General features: G+C 35.4%; 1 protein-coding gene across 1 annotated transcript in view; it reads left to right on the top strand.

Moving 5' to 3' along the window:
• SKAP1 (src kinase associated phosphoprotein 1) overlaps window positions 1-24,920 on the top strand; it is a 241,111-nt gene that overhangs the window by 36,092 nt on the left and 180,099 nt on the right. Inside the window, exon 4 of the mRNA XM_065897986.1 lies at window positions 7,185-7,301. Within this exon, the coding sequence (XP_065754058.1) occupies window positions 7,185-7,301 (117 nt within the window). The remainder of the gene's footprint in view (window positions 1-7,184; window positions 7,302-24,920) is intronic.

The following is a 24,920-nucleotide window of genomic DNA, read 5'->3' as shown; positions in this document are numbered from 1 at the left end:
TCCTATGCGTGGGGCACGGGGAGGCCAAATCTTGTCACCCTTTGCCATTCCAGCTTTAGTGGTATTGGAGGTCTATATTACTCACAAAGAAAACCCACTTTTTCTTCAGTATGTTAAAAGCTGTTTCACATTTTCAGGCCTGCTTATCTTACCCATAATCCACTCTTTATTATATGTCATTTTACTTTTACTTCTTGGTCTTTTGTAAAAACTTTTCTTATATCTACCTGTAGCCTGTAGACCATGTCGTCCCATTCTTCTTTAGCAGAAGATATTGGAATCCAACTGGCCTTATAGTTTCTCTCAAGAAGAAGTAATGTAAACTGATTGGGATATGATAGATCCTAGTATGCACCAGGACAGGAAGTGGGTGCTAAGGTCTACTACAATTTGTTATTTGGGAGAAAGGAAAAGAGTGGAAGAGAAAGGTAAACCAATAGTAATAAAATTGCTACATTCCAGGCTAATTACATATTTTTGAAGCATTTTCCTACTGTGAGACTTAAGCATGATGGTGCCAGAAAGGAAATGCATTCTACAACTAGGCCAGGTCAAAGCTATATTTGGGTGCAGAACATGTTGGCTCACTTTCTATGAAGCAGCATCAAAATACCCAGGAGCCAATAAAATCACACAGAATGTGCTGGAAAAAAATTCAACATATTGATCTGACTAAACCCAAAGTGTTGTGTTTAATTTTGTTAGCATGAGTTTCATGCTAAAAAGTGGTATTTTAAAAAAATCACTGCAACAATGCTACTACAGTACATTTGAACCTATGAATTGGACCAGCTCCTTCTTGACCAAATCATTGACCACATTTGACTTTCTCTATTAGTTCCATGCCTAATGTGACTACAGTATTCCTACTGCTTATAATAATTTATACTTTTGATTATAGTTCATTACCTTACTGAAATAAAAAAATACTAATTAATAGCACATGCCATAAATTCAAGTCATTGGCTGTCATTCAGTATGCTTTGCCTTTGAGTAATGATTGTCATTCATAAAGCATGCAGATTTGGAGACTGTACAGCTCAGTGGATTAGAACAAGAGCTTAGCAATCAGACAAGGTGGTGTCATATCCTGGCACTGCCACTTATGAGTCACTTGTATGACTTTGGGTAAGTTGTTTAATCTCTGTGTCTCAATTTCTTTATCTGAAACTTTGGGTTAATAATATATAATTAATAATATATCACAGGATTATTTTGAGGATTAAATGAGATAGGACATAAAGAGTCTTGACCTAAAGCCTATAACCAGTAAGATCTTAGTAAGCTATTATATTTTTATTATTACTATAGCTGCTTTCTCCTGTAAGTCAAAACATGTTGAAAATTCAGTTGAATAGCTTTATAGTAAGACTTAAACACTGAGAATACAGTGGAAAACAGAATGATGAACTAATAATTCCAGGTTAAGATTGCCTGGTTGCCATATAATAAATGCATTCATTTTACAGTGTATTTATCTACATACTACCAAATACCTAGGTTTACATGTTTTGAATTCTGTCAAAATCATATTACTATTGGAAATATTCTAACTCAGCAGGTTCCATTTTAGTAGCAGTTGAACAATAACAGTGGTAAATGGAATGTGTTACTGTAAAGCCGGAATGATGGCTGACAGGCTGTAATTTGCTTTATGAAGTGTGCGTTGTCACATATACAATTATCTGGCTTATATTTGTTGCTGTCAGCCCTCCAGTTTGTTAATGTCCAGAAGTTATGCCTTTATGTGAAACTTAAGAAGGGTTAAAAATCTCAGCATTTTCCTGTGGAGGGGAGGGGAAGGAGCAGGGGGATTCACACAGTGGCTACCTTTTTTTTTCCTTTTTTGAGGAACTAGGGTGATGCTACACACTGCAGCCCACCCTACTGGTCAAAATGAAAAACTGCATCATAAATTTTTTTTTTTTTTTTTTTTTTTAAAGGAGGGAGAAAAAATGAACTTTTCCATTGGCTCCCCTGGGCATTTTCCTGTCCAACTCACCACTGAAAGATGTAATTCATTTTGGAAATATTATTAAACTATGCTGCTCTTTTTGTTGTTGAATTCACAGGTGTTGTAGTGATTGTGCTCTAAGCATCCAATCAATTTGATTTCATTTCTTATCATTTAGACTGTGCTGTCTCTGCAAATGAGATCCCTAAAGGTTCTCAAGAAGTCTGTTACTCTTTGCGTGATTATACAATTAGTAAACAGTATCCTAAGCTAAAAACTGAGTCATAAGCTCAACTTATTTCTTGTACATTCAAGATCTAGTTAGAGCAACTTTTTAGAAGGATGATAAGTGGAAACTTTCTTTACCTGGCCCATCATTTGTTCTGTAGACTTAATGACATTCAGTACTATTATACTCACTGCCAGGGCCTTGGGAAAAAAAAGAATATTTATACATTGAGTTATAGCTAGGTGTAGAAGACAAAAAAAAAGATGGGCAAGAAGTCAGACTGTCTAGAACAGAGAAGAATTTGAGACCTTCACTACACATGGATTAATCACAAGAACTAACCACGCAAATCCAAATGCATATTTAGAAATCGGTGAAGCCTCTAACATGTTCTGTGGGAAACGCCATACATTTTCTAATGCATGAGTATGTGCAAAATGGTTATCTAATTTATAAAGGAAGTGTTGACAGAACTTTAGCTTTGGTGTTACAAATGTGCTCCATACTGTGTTTACATGTGAATAACATTTCACATATGTACTCAATATATTTCTTAGATTGGTGTTATATTCAATAACTTAGATGAATGGTTATAATAAGGAATAATAAGCTGCAGTTTTACTAATCTTACCTTAGTTCAGCTTTGGAAACTGCACTACTAGGAAATTGGTCCATGAAAATCTGGCAATATTCATGCTATCAAGCATGAAAACTACCTGGATTTGGATCAGGGACCTTTATTTATAGCATTTTATTTAGGATTTATTAGTTTAAAGAAGGAGCTTTGTGTCTCATGGGTTCTTAAATATTAAATAGAGTCAGAAGTCATGTGTTCCCTTCTAATGGCAGCAATAAAAACAACAAAGAAAAAACAGACAATTTTACATTAATTTAAATTTCCCTATATTATCCAAAGATAACTTGGTGAAGTAATAGCAAACCCTAGAAAATTTTCAACCATGCCATATAAACAGTTGGTTGCAGATGTGAATAAAGTGTTTACAATATAGCTTATAATTAATTAGAAGAAAAGTGTTGATGACTTCATACTAACAAAAAACCACGTTGATCCTTTACAAATTGAATAAGCAAGCATATATTTATATGCTTTATCTATTTGTTATTCTTATTTTTATGCTTAAACTGCTTTCTTTTTTTCATTTTTTTCTCATTTCTAAGTAAAATCATCATTATGGCCTGTTTTTGTCCCTAAATAGTACCTGCAAGTTCAGAATCAGATGGGTTTGCTCTGAGTCAAAATAGTTACAAGGGGAACATCATCATGGTTCATTTTCCCCCCTGTTTTGTTCAGAATTGAATTAGGAAATGAAAGTTTTTAGCAGTTTAATTCACTTCTCCATAAAGTTTATGAAGCAGCAACAGCTGGTTGAATCCATGACAGAAAAAGCCAACTTCTAGTGGCTAAGCTATTGTTTCAGAATTAAGGGAGAAAACTCATTAGCTGTTAATGAAAACACAGAATAAAAACAAATAGCACAGAAACCCTAGCAAATAATTACCTTACACCTGACACAAACCTGCTTTATCTTTCTGTTCCAACCCTCAGAAATTCCCAACTTATCACTCTATGGGGCATGAATGAAATTGAGTTTGACTCTAAGGAAAGAACAATAGAGAAATCATCCTCCTTGTAGGCCCCTCAGCATGATATTCAATGGAGAATCTGCCACTGAATATACTAAGGGGTGTATCTAGTACCCAATTCTTATGACACTTAGGATAGAGGAGCAAACGACCAGCTAATAGCAGGTGAACCCTTGATATAGTTCCCCCAGATCTTGTTTAGAAATACAAAAGGAAGGGACTGGAGGTAGTGGATGTGATTAATGGAGATATTGTGTGTTAGTATATATATCTGGATAGAAATATATTGATTCTGAGCAAGTTGCAATGGGAAAGTGTGTCTCTAGTGGCAAGGGGTCTTGCTTGTGAGAAAGCCACTCAGAGCAGATGGAATTCTAAGCCCTAATTGTAGAGCTGCTGAGTGGAAATGTCTGTCACTATATTTTGTGATCATTTATGTCTGATCCCACTGGACTATGGTTGTGGCCACTTGGAACTGCGATTATAAGATCCGTAGATGAAACCAGAGATCACTTGAGATTATGTTTTAAGCAAAAATGATGTTCTAAACTTCAACAAATCCAAAATGACCACAGTAATTGCCGGTTCTTCCATAAAATTTTTCACCCATGCATCTTGAGTAGCTGTAATCATTTTAATTACACGGGAGTGTCTATTTATACAGTGTCACAGGCTTTTTTTCTGTGTGTGCCCAAGGGAGTTGGGCCACTTGATAAGACACTGAAAACACTTAGAGCAACATTTCCATCACCGGGAACTAATTACACTTGGATGTAAAACATATTTTTAAATGTTTCCCCCTTTGCAACCATTTTTAGTACTGACCTAGGCTCTGTTTTTGCTGCATTGAGTTGGATACCTTTGTCGTATACTTTATGGAGTCATGGTCTTGCATTTAGCACAGAGGTAGCTGTTAAAAGCCCACCTTGGGTAACTATATTTAGATACCATAGGAATCACATGGAAGTGACTTTTCCATCTGATGTTAGTAAATCAGATGGCAGGTATTTTGGATAAGACTTTAAAAATGGAAGCCCTAAATGTAACTGGATTGGATCCTGGGACAGAAAAAGGAAATTAGTAGAAAAACTGGTGAAATCCAAGTAAAGTCTGTAGTTTAGTTAATAGCAATGTACCAATGCTAATTTCTTGGTTTTGACAAGTATACACTAGTTATGTAAGAAGTTAACATTGGGAAAACTGGTTGAACAGTATATAGGAACTCTTTGTGCTGTCTTTGCAATACTTATAATAAATCTAAAACTATTTGAAAATTTAAAAGTTCATTGAAAACAACAACAGGGCTTCCCTGGTGGCGCAGTGGTTGAGAGTCCGCCTGCCGGTGCAGGGGACACGGGTTCGTGCCCTGGTCCGGGAAGATCCCACATGCCGCGGAGCGGCTGGGTCCATGAGCCATGGCCGCTGAGCCTGCGCGTCCGGAGCCTGTGCTCCGCAACGGGAGAGGCCACAGCAGTGAGAGGCCCGCGTACCGCAAAAAAAAAAAAACACGAAATAAAACAAAGCCCCTCCTTATTTGCTTAAAAAAAAAAAAAAAGCCTGGACTGCTAAAATATGTAAGAGTAAATTTGTCAAATTTTTGAAGCATGCAGAAAACTTTGAGTCTAAAGTGATAGCTGATAAATAATACTCAATATATCCTACAAGTGTTTAATTTTGCTTGGCAACCCAAACTACTACTTTTTTTTTAATGGATTTTGGTTTGGCTCAGAAATTTTAAATTCCTTTAACCTCACAGCTCACTTTCGGGTTACCTGCCAGGCAGTCCATTTAGATTGTCTTGATAAAATAATTTCAGTAGATTTGCAGTGGTGTTAAGTGGGATAGGGAGGGTGGGAGGGAGACGCAAGAGGGAGGGGATATGGGGATATATGTATATGTATAGCTGATTCACTTCGTTATACAGCAGAAACTAACACACCATTGTGAAGCAATTATACTCCAATAAAGATGTTTAAAAAAGAAATTTGAGTATGTTAACCCTCTGTTCAGTATTTGAGAATTTTTCTGCTTATAATAGAAATTTCACAGTGGTACTTCAGCAGAACTATAAGCTTTGTGTCTTGATCAAGTAACCTAGTAAAGTAGAGAGCATTTCTTTTGGTTCCAACCAGTGACTGTTGTGTGAGGTTGTTTGTTTTTTTAATTTTACTTTTATTCTCCACAGTAAACTCCATGGTTTATTTTTAAAGTCCTATATCTGCAGGTGTTCAACTCAGTTATGGACATCTACCTACCATTGAGCGTATGTAGAAGAGTCTAGATATGATCACCTAATTTATGGAAAGAGAAGGTTACCGTGATTCGCTTTTAATCATTTTATATACTCCCTATCCTTCTAGTTTAATTGTAGGAAATAAACCTTTAAAGTGAGGCAATACAGATTCTATGTAGGTTGTTGTTTGGTTTCACTGCTCCCTAGTTGAAATCCAGGGCCAAAACTCTACAGTGTTTGCTGAGATTAGCACTGGCGATTTCCTTTGGAAATTAGTGTCTGAGATAATATTAAATTCAGTTGAAAATCCTCTTTTCAAGTTTGTGAAATGAACTGAGCAGCTGTTGGTGTCCTTTCATCAGCAGACTGTACCTCTGTTTGGGGGATTTTAAGGAAAGCCATTTGCAGTGCATAGCCTTTTTTTCTGGTTTCTGAATGAGCTAGCATCTTCCTTTAAACCTTTTAAAGTATCACAATAGCATGGGCCACTTCTACAAAATACAATCCAGTGTATGTTGAAAACACCCAAAAGAGATGAGCATTGTTTTAATGGCATAACTCGGTATTGTATATATATTGCCTTTCATCGAAGCCATTTTACAGAACAAATATTACCTTCATAGGGCTTTTAGAATTCCTAAGAGCTTGGTTGCATAGGCTGTAAACGAGAATTGTAAAGAGAACTTCCTTAAGATTGCAAAACAAATAGCGATTTAAACTGGAATAGTGCAGCTTCTAATTTTACTTCTCTTATTTTTCAAAAAAGGAAAGAATATTGACCTTGCTACATTATATTATGTATAGAAGTTTAACCCTTTATGTAATTTATTCTATTTCATTTGGAAATAGAGGCATTCAGGGTAAAGGTTGTAATTAATGGGATATTTATATAGCTATGTTTTCATTTTAAGTGTGATGGAGAAGTTTCTTTCTGTGGCAAAAGTTCTCCTCATTTTAAGCTCACAGTTTCTAAGTTCTAGTTAGTTAGCCGAATGGAAAATTGGTTGGTTCTTGAATTTATTTATGTTTCTCTTGTGTTAACGGATAGTGGCCACGTCCATCAAGTAAAATATACATATTTTTTGGTGAATACCAGAAGGAATCTACAAAAACTTTTATAAAGATGTCAATAGTATGACCTTTTTTCTTTATTTGTCCCTCAGGGGGAGACCAAGCTGAAAATTACCTTGGACAGGACAGCTCTGATGATAATCACAGTGGAACTCATGGCCCTTCTCTCACATCAGATGCACCGTTTTTGTCAGATTATCAGGATGAGGGTGAGTGTCATCTTTCTGGCTTTAGGATAACCATACTTTTATGCTTTTTGTCCTGGGGTCTTTGCCTTTGGTCATTTTCAATCCAGCAGCCTTCAGAAGGTTCTCTGTGTTGGTAAACACTAGTTCGCCAAGAACAATTATTTGTTTCATTATAGTGCTGATCCTCCTAGTAATTCAATAGTTCTGAAGTTAATGTACTTAGGGAAACACTAATTCCATATTGGAGCGGGAAGACATCATTATTGATCTTTCTATAAGAACTGTAGCTGAAAAGCTAAGAGGGCATTTTAAGATTGCAGAGCCCATTTTACCATTCTTTCAGATTTTTTAGCTTCACTGAGTTTCATGAGAATTAGAGCTTTCATTTAATGATTATTAGTTTGTTGATTTATTGTGGATTATTTGAGACCCTTGAACTTATCATATTATAATAAGATATCATTTTTACCCATGCTTTCACATACCTCTGACCATATTGGTGTTGCTCAAGGGGAAGGGAAAGCCACAAGAACCATAATGCAAATCTTCCTGGAGCATCAATTTTATTTGAAGATTTGGGAATGGGAAGAGTTAAATAATTCAGCCCTTATAAACATTATATTAGAAACACATTGCTATGTAACAGAGTGGAATGAAAATATATATGAATTTTTAAGATACATGAATATAAAAGTTTTGGCGTGGTGGCTGCCAGTTTCTGGCTCAGGCTCAGCTATTCCAGGGGTGGGAGGTTCACAGTGCCTCTTCTGGCATTTGGCTTGACCAGAAGGTTTGATCATCACTGATACACACTTATCTTATCAAAGTCTCTCTTGTGCCTTTGCAGTGTGGGTGGGGGGGAGGTAGAAATGCTACTAAACTGAATATTAAATTGAAAGCTTATTATTCACTTAGGGATTGGGAGTAAAGTTGGTAAATTATTCCTTATTTTTCTTTATTAGTCTGTGATCTTTCTATTTATTTTTCTTCCAAATTTCCCTCTGACTTTGGCATTTTCCAAGTGTTCGTAATCCCTACCTTCCCTTCTCTTTCTAATTTATCACTAATTCTTATTTCATTTGGCCCTTTCAGTGATTCATATTTTCTCCCTTTCATTGAATTGATAACCACCAAATGAGAACTATGGATTCAGTCACACAGAAACAGTGTATTTTGCTTGAGCTTTGCGTACTAGCACAATTAGTAATACCCAAGTTTTAGAAATTGGGCCTTAATGTGAGATCTGTATGTTGGTTCAGGTAAAAACATTGTTTGGATTGAAAGCTTAATAATTACATTGGTAGCTGATTAATAATTATAGAAAATTAACAGTGCAAAACATTTTTAAAAAATCAACCTTTCATTTGTTTTTGATCAATCTAATGCTTGACAGAATTAGAACAATAGTACCTCATTAATGCATAGGTCACTTATTTGGTATTTCCAACTTTCCCAAACACAGCTGAGTATACAATAAGTAAGCCAGAAAGACCTCTAAGTGAAAATAGATGTTCCTGAGTCCCAGGTTAACATTTATGTACCTTACTCCTGGGAAAGCCTCTGAGGCCCTCACTGGGGATTCCTCTTCTTACAAATGTCTAACCATTACAGTGTTTTGATTTCTCAGCCCACACAGTAGAGTGAAGCATCCAATTAGAAGAAAAAGTACTGTAAAGGCATCAATTAACAAATAACATTGAGGAAAGAAACACGAAAACAATTAAAATTTGTTATAGAAAACAAAATCTGTAAATAAAACTTTTTTCTTTTTTTTTTTTTGGCTGTACCTCATGGCTTGTGAGATCTTAGTTCCCCGACCAGGGATCGAATCTGTGCTCTCGACAGTGAAAGTGTGGAGTTCCAACCACTGGACCACCAGGGAATTCCCACAAAATTTATATAAGAACTAAAATAACATAGTAGCCTGGGGCCATATTGTACCAGAGAGAGAAATGGCCCGAACTCTCCCCTAAGAGCTCAGTACCTTAATAAGGTAAAACTTTTAGCTAGCCTTTATTGAGCACTTACTATATACCTTGCATTTGTGTTCTAAGTACTTTGCATTTATCATCATTTAATCCTCAGAACAGCCCTAGGTAGGTATTAGAATTATCCTCAATTTACAGATAAGGAAACTGAAACCTAGGGAAGTTAACTTACAAACTGAGACCTAGGGAAGTTAACTTATCTAAGATCGAATAGCTAGTAAGTAGTATTACCAGGATTTATGTCTACACAGTCTTGTTCTAGAACCTCTGCTCATAACCACTCTGCTATCCTTACCACTGTCCTTATCTGAGTTATCAAAAAAGATGGGGGCTTCCCTGGTGGCGCAGTGGTTGAGAGTCCACCTGCCGATGCAGGGAACATGGGTTCGTGCCCCGGTCTGGGAAGATCCCACATGCCATGTAGCAGCTGGGCCCGTGAGCCATGGCCGCTGAGCCTGCGCGTCCAGAGCCTGTGCTCCACAACGGGAGAGGCCTGTGTACCGAAAAAAAAAAAAAAAAGATGTATTCATATTCCAGATATTTTGGTTAAGACTGTATAGATACACATAGTATGTTTAAAATATTTTCATTAAAAATAGTTGAAATTAAAGAAAATAATTAGTGTTGAAAGAGGTAAACCTATTACCTGGAAAATTCCATAGTGGAAACTTTGTTCCATAATAGTTCCCCAATAGTGTTAATAATAGTAAAGTTTTACTTAATAGATTTTTATTTTCAGTTCTGTGCATACAAGTTAACAGAATTCCCAAAGTGACACTGTCAATGGTAGAGGTAGGAATAGACTTGTTTGTGTTAAAAATTTGACTGTAGGATGATGAGATAATGTTTAAATATGAGTTGCTGCAAAGCATTGAATCTAGCACAGTGCCTGAGTGCCTGATGCATAATAGGCACAATAAATGTTTGTTTCCTTCCCCTGAAAAATAAAGATATGTACATTTCCTGTGCAATTAAAGAGAAGCTTATAAAGATGTTAAAATTTTAAGTAAACTTTATATCCTATTTAACTAGTTTGCACCATTATGGAGAACAGTAATACTTGATATGCTATTTATTCATTATTTGAACAAATACTTATTTAGAGATTATAAGGTAATAGCAAGGCACTGTGCTAAGCTGTTAGTGAAATAGGCAGTAAAAAGTCAAACACAGTCCCTGCCCTCATGGAGCTGTCCGTCTCATTGGGAAAACACACTATTAACAAGTTGACAAATGGACAAATATATAGTCAGTGTCTTCACTTGCTGAGACAGCTAGGGTGATCCTTTAGGAAGAAAAGATTTTTCTAAAATTTTCTTTGTGGTGACATTATTTTAGACTTTTGGAATTTTAATTTTTATTATAAAAATGAAAGGCCACTGTTAAAATATTTCAGCTTTGTTGCTTTCCACCTCTAGCCAGAGCAGTGTCCTAAACGAACAGCAATGCAAGGACACACAGTCTGACCCATTTGCCCATAACTCCAGTGATGAGAAGCAGTAACCATGGTACATGTCGTGTTTGGGTCACGCTTTTGTGAAAACTACAAAGAGCTCTAGAAGAATATAGAAACCTGGCCAGGTGTACTGCATAAAATAAAAACCAAGGTTACAGGCTAAACCATGCATAAAAACGAGAGCATGTTGCTACCTAATCACAGTTCCTTCTCTGCTTCCTTAGTAAGTGCTGTCATTCTCAGAATGTCAGGCTATAGCCTATGGAGAGACACCTACAAATAAGAGCATAACCCCATCATTAGGAGTGAAAACTTGCTAACAAGTAATAATATTTAGATTTATAGACTTAGGAAGGCATTGTTTCTACCATATTGAAGGAAAAAAATTTAGTATGAAACATTCAGTACAATAACTATACAAAAGCCAGCCAACTCTGAAGCTCAAGATCTGATTGCTTTCATCGTCCAAAATGTACAATATATTTTAATGTGTCTATAAATTTATTTCATTAGTATTATGAAGAACCCCCATGTACATACATTTTTTAAAGATGGGTTAGGGAAAATGATTGTTCTATAAAAGGGTATAGTAACTCCTTCTCGAAGAAAAGGAAAAAATAAAATTATTTTATAAGGGAAGAAACCTAAAATCTATAATATTGTATTATGTATCATGTATTATTACATTCTAATTAAAGAAAAGGTAATGAATGGTATTGGGCAGATATATCTGGGAAGAAGTGAGAAAGAATGTTTTTATAATTTATTTTTACATCGGGATGTTTAAAGGTTAGAAAACGTTCTTATTCTCCAGCAAAATAAAAAATAGAATTGGAAAAGTAAAGACCTGTGATAAGTGAAGAGGCTTTATTGACCAATTTATTAAATGCTACTTGATTTAAAAGAAATTTTAGACCTGTTAATGTACCAGTAGTGGCCATTTTCAACTCTGTGCCTTTTCTGAAAGATACATTAAGAAACATAGAATATTTTGAAAATAAAGAGAATCAGTTTTTTATGGCTTTATTTTTAGCACTTTTTAAAAACATTTCTCTGCTTTCAACTTAGTTCTGAAATAGAAGTCAGTTTTGGATTTAATATTATGAATAACAGACTAGCTTTTGTTGATCATTGTGTGTTTTATTTCTATAATAATAAAAACAGGAATAAGAAATTATTTTAATATCTTCTCTGAGGGAAAGAAGAATATATTTTAAACAAAACTTTTATTATTGTGAAATTAAAATGAAAGTTTGATTAGATTTTTGTGGCTGGAATTCATGCTTGTCTTAAGTTTCTTTGTACCAAAATTAGAATCTTAGAGTCTGAGAGCTGGAAAAGATGATGGTCATCTAGTAACAGGAACAATTTATTGAGCACTTACTATGCTGTACTAAGTGCTTTTCGTGGATTATCTCATTTAATTCTCAAACCAGCTCAGAGAGGAAGGAACTGTTATCCCCATTTTACAGATAAAGAAATTAAATGAATTGGCAAGGATGACATGCCTAATCTATGGGAGGTAGTGGGTGGGGGTAGGATTCCAGTAGATTCCAAAGCTGCTGCTTTTTGAAGACCTCTGATTAGCTGGTTGTTTGACTTCTGAAACACCCACTCCTATGGGCTTTATGTATCATTCTCTTATTGCTTTTATTTCACCGAATATAATGTTTATTTAAAAATAAATGTGTTCAAAGGTAATTATCCTCTAAAAACTGCTTTAACTGCATCATGCAAAATTTGATATGTACTAATTTCATTATAATTCATAATTCCATTCTAAGTATTTTGTAATTTCTTTTGATATCCTTTTTAACCTATGTGTTATTTAGAAGCGTTTTTGTGTGTTTCTTCCTGGTTTTTGTTTTGATTTGTTTTGTTTTAGTTTCTAGGGATTTTTAAATCTGCTTTTTTTATTTTTATTTTTCTAATTTTATTATGTAAGAGCCTAAAAACATAATATATACTATTTATATTCTTTAGACTTTATTGAGACTTCTTTTGTTGCCTAGTAATAGTTTGTGCTTATGTGCTATGTGCATCCTGAAGTATTCATTGAATACACTCTTAACTATTTCTATACTTGTAAATAATGTTCTTCAGATCTTTTGTATCCTAGCTTTCCTTTTATCTGCTGGAAAGCTTGTGTTAAAATTTCCAATTATAGTTGTAGATTTATCCATTTTTTCCCTGTTTTGTTTTACATTCTCAAGGTCATGTTTTAGATACTTATAAAGAGGTCTAATTATTTTAAAAGGTTTCCTCTTATTGAGCTGAAATCCTATCCCTAGAACTTCTGCTAATTAAGCTAGTGTTGCCATCTAAGTCTACTCATAGCACCCCTGATAGACTTTATATTCAGTGAGGATAAAAAATGTTTGTTCACAAGCCAGTTTGAGACCCCATTGCTATGAGTTGTGTATAAGGCCTGATTTTACTGTATAAATTATATTGTTTCACAGAATAAATAAAATGTACTCCTTACAATGTTTACAGAGGTATGTGAATTAATAGTGCAGTGATTAGTAGTAAGTGACCTCTCTGATCAGGTAAACCATAGGCTGAATGCTGCTGACAGCTTTGGAGGAAAATGCGTGTGTTTTATGGCTGCTTTACTTGGAATGTTAAAAACCTATTGCAGGCTCAGTCATTGGTACCCTGGTAGGTTGAAAGAGTTAATGGCTTAAAAACAGCAAGCCATTTGCTTCCTTCTCACTGACAGGGTCAAGCCCATTACTTTCTTCGTGTGTATTTTTCTTAAATTACACAAACTATATGAACATATTTAGAGTTGTTAATTCCTTTTTATTCTATTATATGAAGATAGTGAAAGTGACTCAGATAGTCCCTCTCCATATATGATTATGTAAATAAACATACATACATTCAAACAAGCATTTATCTCATTTTCTTTTTATTCTTCAGACACTTGCTTTCATCTTTGTTGTGTGCAGGTATATTTTTCTTTAATAAAGGCACATGACTCCTGTCACCCCTAACAGAAGTTATATCCATGTGTTTAGAGTACACACTGTGGAACACAAAACTGATTTCCATGTCTGTGTTTTGAGGGCCAAAGAACAAATTCCTACTGTAAAACACATACTTTCATGAGCATGGTAGATTTCTGAACAAGTTTCTGTTGGCTCCAGGTGAGTCCATCAGATTTCAGATCATTGGGAGAAATTAAGGACTCAATGGTGAGTTAACTGTGATAAGGGTAAGTAAGCTGTCACTCAGGATTGCAGTGGCCTCCTTCATGAAGATAAATGTCTTATTAGATCTAAGACATCATGTCGTTTATATAGTCTGGTATAAATCACAGATGAAGATGACAAACTAGGTATCAAAGTTGACAGTAATTTATATAACTTAAACAAATGATTACCAAGGATTATACATGTTTTGTGAAGAATAAGAAAACAATAACAATTATCTGTCTATGAACTACCCATTTTTCATTCTTCAGCCCAGCATGTTGGGCTGTTGGTGCGTGTTTAAACTCTAATGTTCTGTCCAGTGCTCAGTAAAGCACTCTTACATGTGTTGATGGTTGGATATCTTACATAATGCTTCTTTCACTAGGAAAAACTCCTTGCAAATTTAACCCATGTTTTAACATTAAAACCATGGCATTTTAGAGATGGAAGAGACTTGGTAATCACCTGATCTAATCTCTGTTTTACCAAAGAGGAAACTACATTTTTAAAAAGGCTGAGTGCCTGGTCTTATGGTCAGCAAGACAGAACCAGTACAGAAACCAAGACCTGGCTGTGGCCTCCCCTGACCCATACTGTGTACCTTCCCTCCCCTGCATGATCTCAGCATGCTTTTCAGTGCAGACCCAAATAGCTTTGCCTGACTATGGGCCTTAAGCCATTTCTCACAAGTTTCAGTTAAGTCCTTCAGACATGTGTGTCTCTCTGGCCTATGTATGTTCTTATCTTCTTCCCAGGACGATTTGGAAGCACTATATTTTATAAAGAATTTCAAAGGGCTCCATAAAGCTAACAATTATAACTGTGAACAGCATACAATTAGTTTTTGAATTGACACAGAACTAATTCATTATCTTTTTTGGCCTTTTTGTCCATGTTATAGATTTTAATATACTGCCAATGAAGAGTTAGTTATTGAATACCTATATTGAATACCTTTATTCAATCATGAGTTTAGAGGCTGTGTGGAGGATACAAAAAGAAATAAGATGTGATTCCTTTCCTTAGTGAGCAAATAATCTAGCTGAAGAGAGAAGACTAGACACCCCCACTATAAAGTATATGGTACATAATCACAAGGGCTGATTTTCAGGGACAGAGTTTTCAGAAAAAAAAAAAACAACTGGTTGGACTTGCAGTGGTTTGGAAGAAAGTCAAGATAAGGTTTGGCCTGTGCTGTAGCCAAAGTGTTTTTAGAAATCTTTTCCAGACTGGGAGTATGAGCAAAAGTCCATTCTTTGAAAGGTCAAACATTTTTTGAGCTTCCACTATAATTAGTAGTGAAGTAACAGTGGCCATCTTTAAATGCAAATAGTTGATTTTTAAGTGAGTGATTTGGCTGATGAGATTAAGCTTTTTCATCTTGCCTCAAGTATTCTTTGTTTCTCTCCAAATTCTAAACTAGTCGGTGAGTGTAATGGTAATATGAAAGTCCTAGAATATAATTACTGAAGTTGTTAGTGTGGTCATTACAGTGGTGGTAAAATGATATACAGTGTTTTGGTTGCTAATGTAGTATATTTATCTGATTGATATATAAATGAGTCAGAGGCAGACCATCCTTCTTCAAGCCCCGAAGCCACTGACCATTTTTATCTCAAAGTTTAATATTCACTTAAATGTGAAAGAATTTTGTTTAAGCATAAAACTTTCAGGCCAAGTATATAGATACATATACTTAATTTATATAAGTATAAATTTATACTTTATATATATAAATATATATTTTTTTAGCCATTTCTTCATGCTTTGGTGATCTTTGTTTTTCTACTAGCCATAAATTCTTTTGCTTTATCATAGAACTCTGACTTTTCAAGTAAAAACTAAATGTTAGTAATGCTGTTTAAAACAATGCTGAAACCTGTTAATCTAGAATATTATTGTCTACCAAGGGAAGATTGTTGAACTCACAAGCTATAATTACACTTATGGTCTACACTGACTTTCTGACTTTGAGTGACAGTCTTTTTTATGTTAGGTCCTAAGTAGCTTTAACCCAGATACATTAGCCTAGTGGGAAAGAAAGATTATACAAAGTGGTTTCTCTGGCTTGTAAAATTGGGATTTATAGGGGAGTTGTTCCTTCATGGAAAGTTTTCACTTATAGAAGCCTTTAGCCAATTATTTGCAGACCCATTTCAATGAGCTGTTAGGGTATAGCTTATATGGTATGGTATATTTTAATGGAATGCTCTAAGAAATAAACATCATTGGCATAGTTAATTTTGTAATTATGTTATTTCATAATAATACTCCAGATTTTGTTTTAATCAGAAAAGCATAGCGTTGGGGCTTCCCTGGTGGCGCGGTGATTGAAAGTCCGCCTGCCAATGCAGGGGACACGGGTTCGTGCCCCAGTCCGGGAGGATCCCACGTGCCGCGGAGCGGCTGGGCCCGTGAGCCATGGCCACTGAGCCTGCGCGTCCGGAGCCTGTGCTCCGCAATGGGAGAGGCCACAACAGTGAGAGGCCCGCGTACCGCAAAAAAAAAAAAAAAGGCATAGGGTTAACTGGGATCATGAGTGCTCCTTTCTACAAATGACCATTATCATCATTGTAAGACATTTATGAATGCCCAAGAACATAGTTGGGCCTAGAGATTGTCACAGTTTAGGGAAAAAAATCACTTGAGTTATCTAATCTAGCCCTTCTAATGAATTCACATCATTCTTACTAATATCTCATTTAATTAATTATCAAATATAGCCATTATGCTCTGTATTCTTCCTTTGCAGGACGTATTTCCCACCCAACTATTATTACTAATTTATTCTTCATGTCTAACCTAAACTTTTCCTTCCTTAGTTTCAGGCCGTTGCTCTTTTCTGTACCATCTTCCGAGACTGAATAATTCCTCTAATTCATTTATATTGTTACCTTTAGAAAGTACTTAAAGACTGTGAACATTCATCCCCAGAGTCTTCACTTTTCCAAACTACCTAAATTTCAGTTCCTTTAATCCTTACTTCACTTTGCCCCTGTAATACTCTCCAATTTGGGGGCATTTTATCACATTCCTTGATATTTTCCATTCCCAGGGCATCACCTAACCAAGAAAGCTGCCTTTTGGGGAGGGAACCACTAAAGTGTAAAATCTCATATAAACCACTTGGAAGATGCCTAAGTGTTTATTTGATATTGGTGTTGGTGATCATCTGGTGGGCATGCCAGTGTAGTGCTTGCTTTGGCATATGTTGGGATATATGTGTATTTTAATGCCTTAATGTATTATGGCCTGTTGTAATTGAATGTCTATAAAGTAGCAGTTAAAAGGGTTTTATAGACTTTAGAAGAGATTAGAATTCTCTAGCCCCCTCTTGTGGTAAAAGAAAATACAACTTTTGAGCTTTTCTGGATTGTTTTGTTGTAGTTGACTTCCAAGGCTAAGATACATAAGTTCTCAAAAAAAAAAAAAAAAAAAAAAAGATACATAAGTTCTCAACACGGGAGCATATGGAATGAATCCAAGAATTTAAAAATTATATACTATTACATATAAAAATTATATATATATATATATATATATCCAAGAACATACTCACACTCAGATCTGAGAAGATACTGTTCTTTTATTAAAGCCCTAAAACCTAAAAGATATTACTTTCTTACAACTATCATTTCAGTATATTCTTATTACACAAGTCAGGAGGAGGACAAATAAAACCATAATCTTGAGGGGTTTATATTCCTAAATAGGTAAATGAGGGAGGCTTGAATATGAATTTTAAACCAAATTTACAGGTATTTTTTTCTTTGCCATTAAAAATGGATATTGTTAGCATTTCTAACAGATATCCTGTATCTCCTATAACAAATTAATTTTACCAGCTTTGTAATTTATTATTGTAACATTCCTTCTATGAATTTCAGATATATATAAATGTCTAGTAAATAGCAAACAGATGAAGGGAAGACTGAACTGGTATGCAAATGAGTTCATGCGTATTGCCTATGGAAAAAATTTCTACATGTAGCACAAAGTTATGTTTGTTTTTCTAGGAGGCCACTAAAAGTAACACTTCTGTTCTGCCTTGGAATAGTTGGTCTACAGACAAGAACCAGTGAAGAGTTGCTATTAATATACCTTACATGGCAATCCAGGAGGTGAAAAGATTAAAATTAGACACTGCCCCTCAGTAGTTTTTTTTTAAAGCTACTCGAAAAACTTGAGTAATGGTTAAGATAGGCTGCCTTTATGCTCAAGTCACAGTCTAATGAAAAACATGGGGTCCTATTTAGCAATTCTGAGAACTTAGAAATAAATTTGAGACCATGCTTTGTTAATATTAAATTTTTTAGAAGAGAGTATTTAATATTATGCTAATTAAGGAAGTACAAGAGAAGAATGCCATAGACATAGCAGGACAAAATGAAAAGGGGTTGGTCACAGGTGAAATAAGTGAGAATAGCATAATGATTTAAATATTAAATAGGAAACTGGTAGTTTTGACTGATTGTCTTTTTTCTCCCCCGTTTGAAGAGATGATATTGGTTATTTTTTTTAAATAGGGAAATTAGTTCACTTTATGTGCTTCTCCCTTAAGACGTATGAATAAAATTTTATTCTCAGCTATTTATTAATTTTTAGTATTGGTACTCCTCTGAACACCTGAAGACAAAATTTAACAAACCTAAAGATGAAATCCCTTAATAACAAAGCATTTATGGATCTTCATAGGAAGAGTCTATCTTTTCCACTTTTTACAAAACAGTAATTTGACATAAAATTTTTGAGATTTATCTGTAATCAGGTTAGGTGATCTTATACATCCCTATTGCCTGATCTGTGTCAGGTTTCTCAGGCAACTGCTGAATCTGATTTTTTTTTCATGTTAAGGCTGTACTTTTCACAAGATAGACTAAATTGTGGACTTTCTTAAAAACTTTGGAACATTCTTATGTGAGTAGAGATGCGGAAAATGGCCCTTAGTTATACGTGTGTATTTCAATTGATTTGGTCATCAAAAAATTGCGACTGATCTTGGATACACATTCTTTGACTATTGATTTAAAATTAAGCATATATACTTTCACAGAGCTCAAGTGTACCTTTCTTACTTTGAGGTAAGTCTTTACTTGGCTATTGGAAAAAGATTCATTTTAGAAAAATTGTTTATGAACTCAGATTTATTAATCAGTTAAAGATTTTTATTCTTTCTTTTAGCATTAAAATTAGGGAGATTAAAATGACCAATTTCTTGGATAGTTACAGTTAATAACATTATAATATAGAAACTGTTTGCAAATATTTGACTTTGTAGCTATAGGGAGGTGTCAGAGGGTTTGCTGGAGTGTCATGGTCATTGTCAAAGTGTAGGATAGAAGAGATTTTCCTAGCAAGCCACATCTGAGTTCTTGTTAAGTGTCTTACTATAAATAATTATTTTCCTTATCATATCATTAAAGCTGAAAGTAAGACAGATTACATATTTCTTCCTTGCTTTTTCACTCTGTATGTGCAAGTGCCTTCAGCTGCAAAGAAAAATTTCCTAAGGAACACTAGGGCAATTCAAGGAGCTCATCATGTGAAATCTTTTGCATGTTTGTTTCTTCAAGAATAACAAATTTATTTAAATTTGGTAGTGTTGTTTTTAAGTGTTTCTCCCTTAATTTGGAATTCTTTAAAATTCCCTTTTGATTTAGGATGAGGCATAAAAAGGAGCCAAAGAAACTTCTTATTGTCTATTTCACTTGTTCAAATCCTGCTTTTCAAAAAACCAACTTCTCACTGCTTTTATATTTTTTCCATGGATAGATTATCAAATTATAATTTAACTCTAAATATATATTAACTTTTTAAAAGGTATGTTTCGTTTAGTGTTACGAGACAATATATATAGCTTGTCTTACCAGTGGAAAAACATTTTTCAGCTATTATAAGAAGTCCCAGCTTTATCTAAATGAGAGAGAAAGGTACATGCATGAATAATGACTTTGCATATCGGGTGCAAAGAAACTTAGAACAAATGTTGGAAAGGTTGATATTAATTCCAGTTTAGTTAGGAAAGCTAGGTTACTCCACTAAATATACATAGTAAAACTAAATGCAGACTAATTTGCAAAGGTACATAAATTTATAAACTTAGGATGTTTACATTTTATATCTGATGGTGGCCTTCCTTCAGCATTTTTGTTGTTTCTTATACTCTTTTTGTTTGTTTTAAGAAGTTAGTTAAGGAAAAATTGCTGGAATTGCAGAAGTAAATTCTAACAGTTGAGTTAGTAATTACAGCGCATTTTACAGTTCCTTATGATTGTTACTAGTGTTGCTGTTACAACAGTTACAGTATGAATCTCTGTGCAGAGTGTTGCAGGGATCCTGGTCTAAGCGCTACAGAGGCCAGACCTAGGTAAAAACTTTCACAACTTTAAGTTTACTTTTCCTATGTGGAATAGGCAAAAACTGAGTTCTGATTTAGTTAAAATGTTCTTTAAACTCTTACTCAAGTTATCACTGACAACAATTCTAACATATTCCGTTTTTCAGTCCAAATGATATAAGACCATATTGAGTATGATTTTCAATATATGGCAAAGGTATAAAATTAAAAAGAGGTTTCCATAAAATTTTTTGCACACTCTGCTAAATGAATTATTGAAATTCCAATAAAGACTTTTTTTAAACTCTAAAAAGCAGTATGGGTTTTATTTTTCCCTCAGTCCTTTCAGCTCTCATAAATGTCCCCATGAAAGCTATATCCGCAGGGTTAGAAAAGAATATATTCTATAGTATTTACCCGATCAGGAAAATTTTTAAAATGTGGCATCTCAGTGTGAGATATTGACTGAGGGGGCTGGCAGGTTTACTGGCCTGGCAGATATAGCAGGTTAGCAGTAAATCCATGTGGTAAAAAACCCCTGAGAAGTTTTTGATTAAGAAAATTTTACTATCCTTTTAAAATGAAATATGCTGGCCATTTTTTAAGTGATAAAAGCAGATATTTTATGTTGTTGTCTGAGTCAGATTCTGAAATATATTTTAATGAATTCTATGAAAGTTCTTGGATTTCTAAGATGCTAACTTAAATTATCAGTCCATAGTCCAGCATATCCAGATAACATGTAAAAAGAAATTATAAAAATAAGCTTATTCAGCAAAAATAAAAATAAAATTTTACATCTAAAGCTAGAAAACCTGCATTCAGACAAGAATTAATATTGTTATTCTTTTATAAATGTTATCAGTGACTTAGAGATGTAATAATATTCTGAACTCTGCTTAATGGTGAAATTAAAGAAAAATATTTAAAATAACAAATGTAATTTAAAATATTTGTACTTTCTAAGAGCAAACTAAAATTATGAGGTAGTTCTTTTAGTGCATTACAGGTTACATTTCTACTTAGAGTCAATGAGAGCAATAATTTAAAACATAATGTGACGAGACTCTGTTAAGTGATAAACAATTTTATTGGGAAGATAAATTTAGAAATAATATTTTATATAGAAGTTCACAATTATAGTTTATAATTTATTGAGAATTAAATTTTGAGGATGGCGCCTGCTCCCTCAAAAAGCCACATGCTCAATGAATATATTATCTCCCTCCTCAGATGTTTCATTGACAAGTTCTTGCATTTTACATAAAACCTAGTGTTTACAAAAATAAACTCAAAATGGATTAAAGACCTAATTGTAAGGCCAGACACAATAAAACTCTTAGAGGAAAACATAAGCAGAACACTCTGTGACATAAATCACAGCAAGATCCTTTTTGACCCACCTCCTAGGGAAATGGAAATAAAAACAAAAATAAACCAATGGGACCTAATGAAACTTAAAAGCTTCTGCACAGCAAAGGAAACCATAAACAAGATGAAAAGACAGCCCTCAGAATGGGAGAAAATATTTGCAAATGAAGCAACTGACAAAAGATTAATCTCCAAAATATACAAGTAGCTCATGCAGCTCAATAACAAAAAAACAAACATCCCAATCCAAAAATGAGCAGAAGACCTAAATAGACATTTCTCCAAAGAAGATATACAGATTGCCAACAAACACATGAAAAGACGTTCAACGTCACTAATCATTAGAGAAATGCAAATCAAAACTACAGTGAGGTATTACCTCACACCGGTCAGAATGGCCATAATCAAAAAATCTACAGGGCTTCCCTGGTGGCACAGTGGTTGGGAGTCCGCCTGCCGATGCAGGGGACACGGGTTCGTGCCCCGGTCCGGGAAGATCCCACATGCCGCGGAGCGGCTGGGCCCGTGAGCCATGGCCGCTGAGCCTGCGCGTCCGGAGCCTGTGCTCCGCAACAGGAGAGGCCACAACTGTGAGAGGCCCGCGTACCGCAAAAAAAAAAAAAAAAAAAATCTACAAACAATAAATGCTGGAGAGGGTGTGGAGAAAAGGGAACCCTCTTGCACTGTTGGTGGGAATGTAAACTGATACAGCCACTATGGAGAACGGTATGGAGGTTCCTTAAAAAACTAAAAATGGAACTACCATGTGACCCAGCAGTCCCACTACTGGGCATGTACCCTGAGAAAACCATAATTCATGTTTAAAAAAAGTCATGTACCACATAGATGTAGAGGATGGACCTGAGGACACGTGGAGGGGGAAGAGTAAGCTGGGACAAAGTGAGAGTGGCATGGATATATATACGCTACCAAGTGTAAAATAGCTCGTGGGAAGCAGCCGCATAGCATAGGGCGATCAGCTCAGTGCTTTGTGTCCACCCGGAGGGGTGGGATAGGAAGGGTGGGAGGGAGACGCAAGAGGGATGAGATATGGGGATATATGTATATGAGACATAGAGAGATCTATGTCTCAAATTGATTTCTGGTTGCTGTTGAAGAAGAGTTATGTGTCTACATACCCTCCCAAATTAAACTTAATTTTTTAAAAAATCCTCAGCACCACAGTAACAAAACCTGCTCTTTAACTCACCGAAATCCTCTATTCTACCCCACAATTTCAGGAAGAGGCAACTAAAACAATCAGCATCATTCTTCACCTAGATAATGCTTTCTCTGCAGCTAATAGTTCCTTGTTCATCAAGGAAACAAATGTGCACGGAGGTGACATACTCTTCACCCACCACTCTTTGTTCTAGGGTCCCTCAGACTGATTATATCAGCCCCAACACTGACAAATATCCCCCCAAACTTTAACACTATGTTAAGTGGAATTATGACATTTTAAGGTTACACTCCCTTGGCTGAAGGTTGATTGTCTCTGAGAGATAAAGGAATTGTGCTCAATGATAACAGAATCCTTGCCATGGAATAATCCTCGTTATTGAACTCCTAGCTCTCTTTATTTGGTTACTTGGTCACTCTCCGCCACCCCCACCAACCCGGGGAATGACTAGATACTAAACTGGTGATTCACCGCTCTCCACCAGCTCCTCCAAGGATATTTTAGAAAGACCCACAAGCATTCTAGCAGATGAAGGAACACGACATAGCAAGCAAATGGAACAACTCCTTGAAATGTGCTCTCACTTGGGGAGTACTAACTCCTAGAAACAGGAGAGACTCAGTTCTTGTTTGACCACCTCCTGGCAGCATGAATTTGTAAGAGCATCTGAGGATACACAATGCTTCCCTTCTCCTTCCCCCAGCCCTCCAATTTTTCATGCATGCATTTAATCTCTGTTTTTTAAAAAGATGTGATTTTTTAAGTTTTTCTCTGGAGTTAGAAATTTCAGACTTGCTGTCTGGGCAAAATTTTAAGCTGCAGCCTTTGTTGGTGACAGTTCTTTACGCCAATCTTTGCAGTTCCAATCCAGCATGCCACTCCATAAATGCCTTTGTAGTAGTAAAAACTACTGAGTAATGGTAAATTAAAGACTGTCTGATGATTGTGAATACTCTCTTTTTCCCCCATATCGTATAAATTTAAGAGAACTGTTATGAGTGGAATTGATAATACCGTAGAGAAAAACTTTAGTTTAGCTGCATTGTACGAATAGCAGAGAAAGCCCTATTTAGGGAAAAGTGTTTAAACAATGCATAACATCATCCTACAAAAGATTTACTAGCCAGACCTTCATCACCAATAGCAACAATCACTTAGTACGCAACTATGCTGAATACATGGCATTCTATAAGGTGAATTAATAGTACCTGCTTTCTATAATACATTTATTGAATGTGTACCATATGCCAGACATAGTATTTGACATACATTATCTCTAATCATCAGTACTACTGTGCAGTGTAGGTATTATTGTTCCCATATTACAGATGAAGAAACTGAGCATCAGAGAGATTAATTTGCTCAAGGTCCTAAGATAATAAAATGGCAGAGGAGGGTTTGAATAAGTCTCTATACATCCAAAGCCCATAATCTTTCCAATATGCCACACAGCCTCACAGAAAAGGAAGTAACCTTTGCAGTTACTTCTCCAGATACTTGTATACACTGCTAAAAGGAAAACTTGGAGATTCTGGAATTACTTGGGAAAGCAGTAGTGTATTAATGGCTACCATTATTTGAGCACCTACCCTCTGGCAGTCATTGTGCTAGGCACTTACACAGTTTCATACAGTCACCTTTTAATTCCAATATTCAAAAGCTAAAGGGTGTCTAATTTCAAAGCTCATATTTCTTCCGCATTGTCTTCCAAGATTGTGTAGAAGAGGGAGAGGAAAGGGACTGTAGCACAATGCTATCCAATAAACTTTCTGCAGTGATGGAAATGTTCTATAATATTTGCACTGTGCATTTAGAATAGCCACTACCATTTGTAACTACTGAGTACTTGAAAATGTGGCTAGGGAGGCTGAGCCTAAGTTAGGGAATTCCCTGGTTGTCCAGTGGTTAGGACTCCACACTTTCACCGCCGAGGGTGCGGGTTCAGTGTCTGGTGGGGAATCTAAGATCCCACAAACCACGTGGTGCGACCAAAAATATATATATTTTTTAGTTAATCTAAATGGCTTCATGTAGGGGGGTTGGGACGATTGGGAGGTTGGGATTGACATATGTATACCCCTCTGTATAAAACAGATAACTAATGA

This window comes from Phocoena phocoena, chromosome 19 (assembly GCF_963924675.1).
Source record: "Phocoena phocoena chromosome 19, mPhoPho1.1, whole genome shotgun sequence".
Classification (NCBI taxonomy): domain Eukaryota; kingdom Metazoa; phylum Chordata; class Mammalia; order Artiodactyla; family Phocoenidae; genus Phocoena; species Phocoena phocoena.
This window is presented reverse-complemented; position numbering and strand designations above follow the sequence as displayed.